Source organism: Mytilus galloprovincialis, chromosome 12 (assembly GCF_965363235.1).
Source record: "Mytilus galloprovincialis chromosome 12, xbMytGall1.hap1.1, whole genome shotgun sequence".
Lineage (NCBI taxonomy): Eukaryota > Metazoa > Mollusca > Bivalvia > Mytilida > Mytilidae > Mytilus > Mytilus galloprovincialis.
Genome location: NC_134849.1, coordinates 11,901,745 through 11,916,549, shown reverse-complemented (window position 1 = coordinate 11,916,549; position 14,805 = coordinate 11,901,745). Strand labels below are relative to the sequence as shown.

At 31.9% G+C, this 14,805-nt stretch overlaps 1 protein-coding gene across 1 annotated transcript in view; it reads left to right on the top strand.

The window, feature by feature from the left end:
- Positions 1-14,805, top strand: part of LOC143055208 (semaphorin-5A-like) — a 44,205-nt gene that overhangs the window by 15,662 nt on the left and 13,738 nt on the right. Inside the window, exon 6 of the mRNA XM_076228344.1 lies at positions 9,834-9,885. Coding sequence (XP_076084459.1) covers positions 9,834-9,885 — 52 coding nt within the window. The remainder of the gene's footprint in view (positions 1-9,833; positions 9,886-14,805) is intronic.

Below are 14,805 nucleotides of genomic sequence, written 5' to 3'. Positions count from 1 at the left end.
ACACGTATGACAACTTAGGACAAGATTTCTACGAGAATATCTCTCAGAAGTGATGCTGAATTTCAATTTATTATATATGCCTGAAATGAAAAAATAAATAATTTGGTGAAACATATGCGTCACACATCGTTTACAAACATTAAACTATGATGAGTATTATTCATATTGCCATCGTTTAGTCAAAACTTACAATCAATCAATCAAACTCAATAGATCCTTTTTCGTTTTCAACCGGATGTGACGCACTATTATTTGGTGGTACTTCACTTAAACTAATTGTCAATTTTTCTTAAGGGTGTTGGAACTCTAATTTATTTTTGTATATAATTTCCGAGTATGTTGCAAGTGGGCAAGAACCTACAACAGATATGATCATCGTTTCGGGGACGAACACATGCATATCATCTTTGGACCGAACAAAAATTTCAGAAATCAGAAAGATAACACGAATTAGAAAGACAGACTTTTCCTTTCATGGATGATTTAACACATAATAACTTGTAACTGTTGTGATGTACATTCTCGATGATTTAATAAACATACTACTGTAGATTCAGTATTATTCGTAGGATACCAACATTTGGGGGATTTCGTACAGGTAAACAACAAAGTATCATGCGATAAGGGTGACAATTAGACAAGTCTACATTTAAGGATGTACTTAGGTGAGGTTAGGTGAAAATTAATAAATTAAGACGTTAAAATTGATACTGTAAGCTGGTAGAGCATCAATTAAGGAATAAAATAAGCTAAAAATATTGATAGGTCATGGACCTCCCTTTCGAGATATTTGAGATTTAAAATATGGCGGGAAAAGGCTGATTCAGACTTTTACCTTATATTTGCATTGGTATTATTAGGTCTCAAAACAAAGGAAAGAAAATTAGGAATCTTCTAAATTTTTGGCAAATGAGCTTTCATGAGCTATTAAGTCTTATTTGCAAAAATAAATGGGTGTAATGGGGCAAAATATTTTACATTGTATTGTATGGAAAAACACCAAAGAGTCCGAACATTTGACATAATTTCCAAAACCTCACCTAAGTACATCCTTAAGTCACAATTTGTTAAGGGAAATCATTATAGGTCACAGTACAGTCTTCAACACGGAGCATTTGCTCACACTAAACATCAAGTTTTAAAGAAACCCCTAAAATACTAGTATAAAATATTCCAAACATGGAAAGCAACAGTCTTATCATTAAAAAAACCCGAGAAACGAAAAACGAGAAACAATTAAAAACCAATTGTTCAGAGAACAATTGAAGGTCTTTCCACTAGTAAAGATCTATTTTGATATTGAAATATGAAAAATCAGTTTAAAATGTTAGTTCCTATGGCTTTATGATGTATTAATATCAATTTAAAGCAAAGGTCAAAATCTAGAACGTCCTATTAACCTATGACCTTGACCTCAATTTCAAGGTCACAAACCAAGGATCTTAAATCAAAAGACCCTAGGTCTTTAATATGTTTGGTTAAAGAGTAATATCACTTTACGGGTAAACCTAAATATAAGATGGGCAAAAACTCCCATTTATTGTCTGCGCACCCTTTCACCCAAAATATACAAGTAAGGATATGTCGCAACTAACAATTTATGAAAAATTATTTGTCGATATGTCATATGGTATTTGAAAATCAGTGAAAATAAGCAAAAATCAAAATTTAGAACATGACCTTGACCTTTGACCTTGACCTCATTTTCATTTTTTTGGACCAAGGACCTCAAATCTGAAGACCCTAGGTCTCTATCACTTATGGTTTACCAGTTAGAAATGCATAATACTTATATCATTTACATAAGGGGAAATAACTCTCATATGGAGTCTCTGGAAAGCTTCGGTCCAAATGAATTGCATAATTCTGAAGATGTAACGAGCAATTTGGTAAAATAAATTTGTAATAATCTTTTACGGTTGCGAAGGAGTAGTGGCCACAATAAAAACAGTGTTTGGGGAGATAACTCTTACAATGTAAAGTATTTTGTAACGCGGTTGAAAATTTTTAAAGCGTATAAACTATTCAATATCATATTCCAAATATCTAAGCGACATCTTTTGAAACATCAACAATATGCAAGAAAAAATTTTGGCGGAAGAAAAAAAAAAAAAAATAATAATAATTAAAAACCAATTGTTCAGAGAACAATTGAAGGTCTTTCCACTAGTAAAGATCTATTTTGACATTGAAATATGAAAAATCAGTTTAAAATGTTAGTTCCTATGGCTTTATGATGTATTAATATCAATTTAAAGCAAAGGTCAAAATCTAGATCGTCCTATAAACCTATGACCTTGACCACAATTTCAAGGTCACAAACCAAGGATCTTAAATCAAAAGACCCTAGGTCTTCAATATGTTTGGTTAATGAGTAATATCACTTTACGCTTAATTCTAAATGTAAGATGGGCAAAAACTCCCATTTATTGTCTGCGCACCCTTTCACCCAAAATATACAAGTAAGGACATGTCGCAACTAACAATTTATGAAAAAATATTTGTCGATATGTCATACGGTATTTGAAAATCAGTGAAAATCAGCAAAAATCAAATTTTAGAACATGACCTTGACCTTTGACCTTGACCTCATTTTCATTTTTTTGGACCAAGGACCTCAAATCTGAAGACCCTAGGTCTCTATCACTTATGGTTTACCAGTAAGAAATGCATAATACTTATATCATTTACATAAGGGGAGATAACTCTCCTATGGAGTCTCTGGAAAGCTTCGGTCCAAATGAATTGCCTAATTCTAGAAATGTAACGAGCAATTTGGTAAAATAAATTTGTTGTAATCTTTTACGGTTGCGAAGGAGTAGTGGCCACAAGAAAAACAGTGTTTGGGGAGATAACTCTTACAACGTAAAGTATTTTGTTACGAGGTTGAAAATTTTTAAAGCGTATAAACTATATGATATCATTTTCCAAATATCTAAGCGACATCTTTTGAAACATCAACAATACGCAAGAAAAAATTTAGGCGGAAGAATAAAAAAAAAAAAAATAATCAAAAAGAGCTATTTTGATATTGAAATATGAAAAATCAGTTTAAAATGTTAGTTCCTATGGCTTTATGATGTATTTATATGAATTTAAAGCAAAGGTCAAAATCTAGAACGTCCTTTTAACCTATGACCTTGACCTCAATTTCAAGGTCACAAACCAAGGACCTTAAATCATAAGACCCAAGGTCTTTAATATGTTTGGTTAATGAGTATTACCACTTTACGCGTAATTCTAAATGTAAGATGGACAAAAACTCCCATTTATTGTATGCGCACCCTTTCAACCAAAATATACAAGTAAGGACATGTTGCAACTAACAATTTAGGAAAAAATATTTGTCGATATGTCATACGGTATTTGAAAATAAGTGAAAATAAGCCAAAATCAAATTTTAGAATATGACCTTGACCTTTGACCTTGACCTTATTTTCAAATCAAGAGACCCTAGGTCTATATCACTTATGGTTTACCAGTTAGAAACGCATATCACCTATATCAAATACATAAGGGGGAATAACTCTCATATGGAGTCTCTGGATAGCTTCGGTCAAAATTAAAATCCTAATCCTGAAGATGTAACGAGCAATTTGGTAAAATAATTTTGTCGTAATCTTTTACGGTTGCGAAGGAGTAGTGGCCACAAGAAAAACAGTGATTGGGGAGATAACTCTTACAACGTAAAGTATTTTGTTACGCAGTTGTAAATTTTTAAAGCGTATAAACTATACGATATCATATTCCAAATATCTAAGCGACAACTTATTAAACAACAATACTACGCAAGAAAAAAATTAGGCGGAAGAAAAAAATAAATAATTAAAAACCAATTGTTCAGAGAACAATTGAAGGTCTTTCCACTAGTAAAGATCTATTTTGATATTGAAATATGAAAAATCAGTTTAAAATGTTAGTTCCTATGGCTTTATGATGTATTAATATCAATATAAAGCAAAGGTCAAAATCTAGAACGTCCTATAAACCTATGACCTTGACCTTAATTTCAAGGCCATAAACCAAGGACCTTAAATAAAAAGACCCTTGGTCTTTAATATGTTTTGTTAAAGAGTAATATCACTTTACGGGTAAACCTAAATATAAGATGGGCAAAAACTCCCATTTATTGTCTGCACACCCTTTCAACCAAAATATACAAGTAAGGACATGTCGCAACTTACAATTTATGAAAAATTATTTGTCGATACATGTATATCATACGGTATTTGAAAATCAGTGAAAATAAGCAAAAATCAAAATTTAGAACATGACCTTGACCTTTGACCTTGACCTCATTTTCATTGTTTTGGACCAAGAACCTCAAATCTGAAGACCCTAGGTCTCTATCACTTATTGTTTACCAGTTAGAAATGCATATTACTTATATCATTTACATAAGGGGAAATAACTCTCATATGGAGTCTCTGGAAAGCTTCAGTCCAAGGGAATTGCCTAATCCTCAAGATGTAACGAGCAATTTGGTAAAATAAATTTTTCGTAATCTTTTACGGTTGCGAAGGAGTAGTGGCCACAAGAAAAACAATGTTTGGGAAGATAACTCTTACAACATAAAGTATTTTGTTACGTGGTTGTAAATTTTTAAAGCGTATAAACTATACGATATCATATTCCAAATATCTAAGCGACATCTTTTGAAACATCAATACTACGCAAGAAAAAAAATTAGGCAGAAGAAAAAAAAAAAAAATTAAAAACCAATTGTTCAGAGAACAATTGAAGGTCTTTCCACTAGTAAAGATCTATTTTGATATTGAAATATAAAAAATCAGTTTAAAATGTTAGTTCCTATGGCTTTATGATATATTAATACGAATTTAAAGCAAAGGTCAAAATCTAGAACGTCCTATTAACCTATGACCTTGACCTCAATTTCAAGGTCACAAACCAAGGACCTTAAATAAAAAGACCCTAGGTCTTTAATATGTTTGGTTAATGAGTAATATCACTTTACGCGTAATTCTAAATGTAAGATGGGCAAAAACTCCCATTTATTGTCTGCGCACCCTTTCAATCAAAATATACAAGTAAGGACATGTCGCAACTAACAATTTATGAAAAATTATTTGTCGATATGTCATAAGGTATTTGAAAATAAATGAAAATAAGCCAAAATCAAAATTTAGAATATGACCTTGACCTTTGACCTTGACCTCATTTTTATTATTTTCGACCAAGGACCCCAAATCTAAAGACCCTATGTCTTTATCACTTATGGTTTACCATTTAGAAATGCATATCACTTAATTAAATGAAAAAGGGGGAATAACTCTCATATGGAGTCTCCGTAAAGCTTCGGTCCAAATGAATATCCTAATCCTGAAGATGTAACGAGCAATTTGGTAAAATAAAATAAATAATCTTTAACGGTTGCGAAGGAGTAGTGGCCACAAGAAAAACAGTGTTTGGGGAGATAACTCTTACAACGTAAAGTATTTTGTTACACAGTTGTAAAGTTTTAAAGCGTATAAACTATACGATACCATATTCCAAATATCTAAGCGACATCTTTTGAAACATCAATAATACGCAAGAAAAAAAATTAGGCGGAAGAAAAAAAAAAAAAAATAATAATAATCAGAACAAATTCAATAGGTCTTTCCACGGAAAGGTGGAAAGACCTAATAATCAGAACAAAACCTATAGGTCTTTCCACGGAAAGGTGGAAAGACCTAATAATCAGAACAAAAGCAATAGGTCTTTCCACGGAAAGGTGGAAAGACCTAATAATCAGAACAAAAGCAATAGGTCTTTCCACGGAAAGGTGGAAAGACCTAATTATGAAACAACCGTCACCCTTACATGAACCGATAGTTAAACCTCACATCATAGAAATGACGAAATGTTAATTCAGAATCAATGAAATAAGGAATCGGATATTAAACATTCTAATATGACGTGCTTCTTTCGCTTTGTAAACAACACCGTGATAAAATTCTCGATATATCTATACTTAGCGCAGACTCCAAGATGTACATAAATGGCTGTTTAAATATGCCTCCCACGTAAATCCACATGTATCGTAACCTATGTGTAAACGGTTGTGGATTTCGCTGTGTTAACAATTACAATTGAATAAAACCCTACAGAACATTTATTCTGATTCTGACGCATAACAAAAAGAATTTACACATTAGAGAACGAAAAAATGGACAAAAACAAAATAAATTAAAATTCAGCGAAATTCCAGTAATTATTTTGGCGCATTAACGTCATTTCAAAACATGACGTCATACGTATGAATAATAAAGGCAACATTAGTATACCGCTGAATGAAAACGTCAAAGCTGAAGGTTTTTCTATTGCGTTTACCTTCTAAACTCGGATACAATTGCATTAAAATAAATTATTGAGGTAGGTGTTGCTTGTTTTCTGTTCTATTGCATTATTCGCACATTTACTGATTTCAACAAGTCAACATGGCGGCTCCTTGGTTACAACATGTCAACAGTGAATTTGACGTTAGCTTACGATAAAAAATGTAAAATGAAAATTGCAAATGTTGGGTTTACTGAGAAGTAACAAAAGGAATCACATTTTTTTTCTAGCGGTTAGTTAAGAAATCATTCATGCAGGTTTATTAAATTTGTTTTACATTTATCGAACAGTGGGTAAAATAGAACAGCCACACACAGCTAACGCTCAGGATAAAATTCGAATATCACGGCCCAGGCCATGTGTAAATTTCCAACAAATCTATCGCTTCCATGAATTATTTCTTAAATATAAAGCAACAACCATTATACCATGGACAAATAACCGCAAAATAAAAGAATATACACTAAGGTAGGAGGAAATAGTTTTGTTGTAAGGTAAACAGTAATAGAATGCGACATTTTTTTTCCTCAAAATAAACAACTTGGTTGTACATTGTACGATAAGTGAAAATTTATAAGCATACCAAAGCTGGTATATATAGGGAGACGGATTTATAAAAGTATTCATTAATGAATACTGTTTAAACTAAAGCTGGTATACATCAAAAATAAACAGACGAGAATCAAAGCTAAATTAAGTAAACACCAAAAATAAAAAAATAAAATAATAAATGGTATCAACAGTTCAAATTAACATGAAAGTCTGACTTGAGAGTACTTGCAAATACTGAAACCTATTTGAGGGCGAATAACAATTAACATGAGTAGTAATAACAAATCTTGCATCAGAGACTACATCTATTGAAAAACAGGATTTAGTATTTTTACGTCATGAACATTCAAAGAAGATATGACTTGAGCAATGCCAAAAATAAAAGTACAAATGTATTGTTATAGCGAGAAGTCAATCTTTTAACAAATAAGTTGAATGTAATACATAGATAGAGTAATTTCTATATAGCAAATGAACGTGGATATGTATTTATACATCCCCCCAAAAAAGTCATTTGAAATGAATACACTTTTAATTTGATGATGACAAATCGATATTTGTGTCGGAAAAATATATTTAAACATTACAACATTGGGAAAATAACCTTTTAATAATTAAAACTTTTGTTTACAACTTCGATGAGTTTACTCGGATCATCGCGTGATTTCCGCGCTTTGAGTACAATTTTACCGTAAAATTTAGGATGTGAAATACCGTTTGAAATACATTTACTAATACATTTTGTTTGTATCTATTAAATAATTTAGTAACAGTTGTAAGGACATTTCCGCTTCAAATACTATTTACAATTGCACTTCAGACTTTGACTGCAACTGTACAAAATTAGCAAGACCCTTTCGTTTTCTACCTTGTACAGTTTACATGTCAATGCAATATTTTAACAAACTCATGGAAAGATGTAGGCTTACATATATTATACTTCCTTCAAATTCTTTGAACGTTCTATCAACAAACGACACAATCGGTATTTATTTCTCTCTGGTAAATCAGACACATTTTAACAAATTATAGTTCGTATCTAGGTTAACGATCGAGACAACTTTTATGGGTGGAAAATACAAAATTCTTCAATAAGCACATGAGTACAGGGCATTGTTTGTACAATGTTGTGGTTACACCCGAGGGCAAACGATGTATACTAGACGTGTTAGATAAATGAATACTTTTGACAAACAATTAACGATAGTCGAGAGACGACAAACAGTTTTAAGGGGACGGCTCCACCTTCCAAGGACAACCATTTGTTATTCGACGGCAATCCAATGCAGAAAATATCTCCCATAACATTGTTACCATACCATCAATAGTTTGTGACAGAAGAAACATCGGTTAACAAAAACAAAATAGAAAAACATGGATGTGTTCTTAGTCACCAGATGACCAACAACAGTCTTGGAGACAATATATCATGTAAATGTCGATGTCCTCGAGTTCCAACCTTCTGTATTCTATTTCCAAGTAAATTCAGCTTCTGAATCAATGTTTCAGGTGTTTCACCAGTGCCTCAGTAGAAATCGTATCGGTGTGAAGGAAAAAGCTTAACAAATATCTCTGCCATTCAAGACATTCAAATTCATGACATGGACTTTAAGTCTTTTCTCGGAACTGAAAAACACATTATCATTGCGTGGAGTAGCATTAGCGGGCCCTTGATTGGGGGAATTGTAAGAGTTGGAACTCCATCTTTTCTTCCTTTTTAATTATCAAATTATGTGAATAGTTAATGGTGTTCCATGTTATTTGTCATACCTCTTATCAAAATGGCTTGCTCTACGCTTGGATAGCAAGGACACAAGTTGTTATTATAACTTGTGAATCATTTTATTCTTTTGATATGGTCCACAATTTAAATGCCTCAACTATAGACTATCGACTCTCAGTCTTTAACAATTGTTATCTCTAAATGTATCTAACAGGTATATTACAAAAAAATCGTGATTAAACAAAGCATAAAAGTTAGAATTGTTCAAGATCGACCTTACTAACGAAATTTAGGAACATTTATTATTTGAATTTAACGTTAGAATGTAAAACCTCTTTTTTGATTGTATAAACTATAAGCATTCCTTTATTTTATTGCATTTGATTTTTTAAATACCATCTTCTGAAAATTCGTAACTACCTGATCAGTATTCCGATGTCAGGAATTTGTGTTATTTGTGAATTTACAGTTATTGAATATCTATAAAATTTAATGTAAAAGTGATGGTACTTGGTATTTTCACTTAACACGACGGAAATGATCACTATCTTCATATATATACAATACAGTCTAAATGAAAATTTTCTGACAAGGAAGTATACAATGAGATATGTATACTACTATTGTACAGGATTATATTTAGACCCTGCTCATCTTGATTAAGAATAAATGGTTGAAAGATAAAGATTTTTTTTCACATTGAAAAGCTATAAATGCTTCGTTTTTCTTGTGAAAAACAGAAAAAAAACAACAAAACATATATCTATGTTGTATCTTTTTAAACTTGTATTATGTTTTCGGCCAAAAATGACCGTACTTGATGCATCATACAGGTTTGATATGAACCCACCCCTCACATAACGATTTAGCACAATATTTAAAAATAGAATAGATACTATTGTCTAAGACATCATTACATGTTTTGTTTTGTGTCTTCCATCTATAGATTAAAAAAATGAAATAAAGTGAACCTGCTAAATCCACTGCAATGAACTTATTTATTTTCCACTTGATTGACAATAATCGAACAGATAATGATTTGGAAAAGATTTTGTTAAAGATTAAATGTGTTTTCAAATAACTCAAGTAATTTCCACCATTACATTTCCTTTTCTAAATTGTCACTTGAAAGATGTTGAAGTGCCTATAAACAGTGTATATTTGGAATATGATAATCCTACACATCTTTTTCTTTATGTTTAATACATATTAATTAACATATTGGACGAGGAAGTGAAAGACGAATGCAGCTGTTATCAACGAATTTGTAGGTAAATTTTACTTTTATACTTTAACATGTATCACAATTAGTATTATAAACCAAAACATGATCGTTTCAAAATCACTTATACTAAGTTTAAGTACTTCTTATAGTCAATAATATGATGCGAATAATGACTACGTTTGTGAAGTGTAGAAAATTCAAATTGTTTGTATGATATTATGGAAATATGAAAGAGTCTAAGACTGTGTTTGTCCTAAATTATCATTTAACACTTCATATAATTTGGGCTAATTAAAGACTGTAGTTTATAATTTAGGCTTATTAAAGAACACTTACTTTTAACATGTATGGTTTTAATGAATTAATATAATACATATATGTAATGTGGGGATAATTAAAAAACACACAAAAAAGATAACGAAAATAAAATTGAATAATAGTTATTCAGAGAACAGATTAAGGTACTTTAACCATTTAGCATAATTTCATTTCATATGTAGACCTTTTTCTCGAAATGACTACTGATAGTAGGTTGAATACCAAAACTTATGACAAACGCGATGATTTTAATTTTCCTATAGTCAACTTTCCATTTCTGTGTAGCAACATTCCATCGGCACCAGCATATGGAGTATATGTGTCTCAATTTAAACGTTACTCTGGATCTAGCTCAAAGTACGTTGATTTTGTTGAACAAGGAATACTACTTTCTCAAAAGTTGCTAAGACATTGCTATGAATCAATCAAGACTAAAGAAATTTTACGGTCGCCATCATCAACTGATTGGCCTTTATGAACAAAATGTGTCAGAAATCATATCTGATATTCTTCCTCAGTCATAATAACCTTCCATCTTTACCGAACTGAACAAAGAAATAACACGACGGGTCCGTATACGGTACAGGAAATGCTTACCCTTTCGGAGTACCTGATTTCACTCCCGGTTTTTAGTGGAGTTCGTGTTGTTTCTTAATTATTATTTATAACTGATGATGTAAATGTCCTTTGGTTATTTTGAGTCTATGTTTACTCCTTGGTTTTGATTGTTATTGTCTTTCAGTGGAATATAGCACTTACACTGTTTTAAGCAATAGACTTTTAGCCGGTTTGTTTTAAGTCGGTAGTAAGAAGAAGTCAGTCTAAGAACAAAAGCTAACGAGTACGACAACGGGAACATATCCAAAACGATTTTTGAAGTTGACAAGCAATAATGTTCACATACATTATGTTCGCGCCCTTGAAATTTTATGTATAGACTTGCACAGTGGATCTCGGAATTACATGGTGTGCCTCTGACGAATTAGCCTGTCCTTCACTGTTTGTTTAAGACATCAGCAAATTGCTCTAGAGGGTAAGCGGAAAGTTTAGTTTCAGGTTTAGTAAAGGTTTATGATTTACTACATTCGACAAATTATAGAGAAAAAAAAAATGTACTAAATAAAATTGAAAAAGGAAATGGAGAATGTGTCAAAGCGACAACAACCCGATCATAGAGCAGACAACAGCCGAAGTCCACCAATGCATCTTCAATGTAGCGAGAATTCCCGCACCAGTAGGTGTCCTTCAGCTGGTCCCTAAAAATATGTATACTAGTACACTGATAATGGACGTCATACTAAACTCCGAATTATACACAAGAAACTAAATTTAAAAATCATACAAGACGAACAAAGACCAGAGGCTCCTGAATTGGGACAGGCGCAAAATTGCGTCGGGGTTAAACATGTTTATGAGATCTCAACCCTCCCCCTATACCTCTGGCCAATGTAGAAAAGTAAACGCATAACAATACGCAAATTAAAATTCAGTTCAAGAAAAGTTCGAGTCCGATGTCAAAAGATGTAACAAAAGAAAATAAATAAAATGACAATAATACATAAATAACAACAGACTATTAGCAGTTAACTGACATGCCAGCTCAAGACCTCAATTAAACTGATTGAAAGATTATGTCTTCATCATATGAATATCAGGCACAATCCCTCCCGTTAGGGGTTTAGTATCATACTATCATAAGATATATGAGAAGAACATAACCCGTGTCATGCCAATAACTGTTTTTTTTTTTAATAAATGTGTTTAGAAATAAATTACATGTATAAGACGACGTTATATGTCGTTACAGTTTACAACTTTTATCGAAAAGTAACGCAGTTTGTCACTATTTGTTTTTGCAGGAAAAAAGGCCATAAGATTTTTATGGCCAATGTGATATCACCTTTTCCAAAAATTAAAATCATGCCATATATTTGAAACCCACTTTATATTTGAGCTCTAAATACATATTAGCTGTTTTTGTTGTTGTTCCTTTGAGTCAGCGATTAGAACAATTAATTTTAAGTACTATGAGGAAACAGAAGGCATCTTCCAACAATTAGTAAAACTGACTGTCCGGGTAATTGATTTGTCGAATTGTTTTTTGTTTCTGTTCATCATAAATAAATCAATGCTTGTAAAAGATTATTAGTAAAAACCCTTTTCCTCACCCTAAATATTGTATCTTCAGATTCATTGTGAGTGACTTAAAACGAGTAAAAATGAAATATTAAATCAGATTGTTCACTTTTCTGAAATTTATCCTGAAAACCCATTTGTTTAAATCATCAGTCTTTAACTTTACTAGTATAAACTATACATACATAATTAAATTATAGATTATACTGACCGTGTCAATATACATTTATGATTTAATATACAGACGTATTCTACAATATACGGTTTTTAAATAACGTCAAAAAATCAATACAAAAATTCCAAATTACAGTGCTCTATAAATGGAAACATGACATGTTAATGAGTGTTCTAGGAAATGAACTGGACTTTGTCTTCCTCTTACTATGTAGATAACATTACTGATGAAGTTGATATTAAATATCTACGCTGAAGTTGACAATTTATATTGAAATGAATTTCTAATGATGCTATCTGGTAAGAAACTTTGAAATCATTTTTGTAACTTCGTGAAATCTATCAAATTAAACATGTTTACAATTAGTTTAATGTAATGAAAACTGATTTCACATTAAATTTGTTCACACCTATACACCTTTTTTAGTTATCTGTGCATAAGTTTTGTTCACATTTAAAAACTATGTCATTTAAATGTTCATTACATATAATCGAATTAAAATTTCTTGGACAACTTGTATAGCAATAATGAAAGCCATTTTGATGATTTGCACCTATTTTAAAGATGTCTCGAGTACCAGAGCTGGATAATGGCATTTTATAAATGCATGGGGTTCCAAACATTGATCGTGCGAAAAAGGGGGTTCCAAAATTCGGTTCGGAACCTGCCCCCATCTGAATCCGCCACTAATTACACAATACATCACGTAGGTTACAAAACGTAGAAGAAGGATTTAGATGTTTAGGGTGTTTTATAAATCCTTTTATGAGTGAATCGTTGATTAACAGTGGCAACTATTTATGTGAACGTCCAGTCAATTCGGGAAAACATGAATTATGTTTTTGGCAATTATAATACTTTAAGTCTGGATTTGGAGTTCAGGGAATGACCCGAAAGGTGTTTTTTTTCCATAAAATGTTCTGATTTTAAAACGGATGTAACAATATTCTGTTCAATGAGGAAAAATATTTCTGAATCCAGATTTTCTTAATACCTTATAATAGTGTTAAATTCTGAACAAACCTATTTGATTGATAGCTTTGAAAAACCAAATAAAAATGTTCGTGAAAAAAATCCGTGTCGAACAATTAAATCATAACCCCCTTCCCGCATATAGTTAAATTGTTGCTTCCTAATAAGGCTACCTGAAAGTTTTTTTTTATATTACAAACCAATTAATATATCAAGACAAATAATTCGTTAAAAAAAGTGCATAAACAATTGTATTTAAAAAAAAAAAAAACTTTTCCCCCTGAAATACTTGGTAAAATGCATGTTGTATATAGCTTGTTTGTGTACACTGAACCAAACAAGTTCTTCATTCACTATCGACTACATGTAGACAAAACATGATTGAAACTACATGTAAACATTGAGTTTTATCAATGGGAACGTAATTAGGTCTTTCCACTTTTCGTGGAAAGACCTTTTGTTTTTCTTCTTCTGATTATTTTTTTTTTTTTATCTTCTGCCGTCTGAGATGCTTTTTTGTCTTACAACATATGGAACGGATTTTTTGGCCGATGATGTTGTACAGTAATGGGGGTTTCAAAACTCACCCTGTGTGACCAAACACTTATTCTTATAGGAGTTATCTCCCCGCGTCCCCTTTTTCTTGTTATCGCTATAACTCCTAAACCGTAAAAGATTTTAGCAAACTGTTTTCACCAAATTGTTCGTCTACTCTTGAGAATGATTTGGTGAATTTGACTTTAGTGATCGGAAGACATCTTATGGGAGTTATTTCCCTTTGAAAATTTAAGATAGGCGATTTGTTGGATAAATTCATACGTTATAAGTCGTAGAGGCCTACAGTCTTTTGATATGAAATCCTTGGTCCATTTGAAGGAAATTCAGGTCAAGGTCAAAGGTCAAGGTCAAAGGTCAAGTTCTAAATTATGAATTTTGCTTGTTATCGTCATTCCACAGAAACGGTGACAGTAAATGATATGATGTGTTTGCCAAATAACTGTTTACAATAAGGCGCAACTTCAACCTATTTCAGTCAAAGTGTTTTGGTTAACCCTTATAGGAGTTTTCTCCCCTTATGTATTTCAAATCAGTATTTTTCCACAACCATACAAGTGATTGACCTCCGGTCTTCTGTTTTGAGTTTACTGACCTATGACCTTGAAATTGAGATCAAGGTCGAAGGTCAAGGTCATGTCATAAATTTTGAATTTTGCTTGTTATCGTTATTCAAAAGAAACTGTTACAGTTAATGATATGATTTGTTTGCCAAATTACTGTTTACAATAAGGCGCACTTCAACCTAATCAGTCGAAGTGTTTTGGTTAACCCTTACAGGAGTTTTCTACCCTTTTGTATTTGAAATCA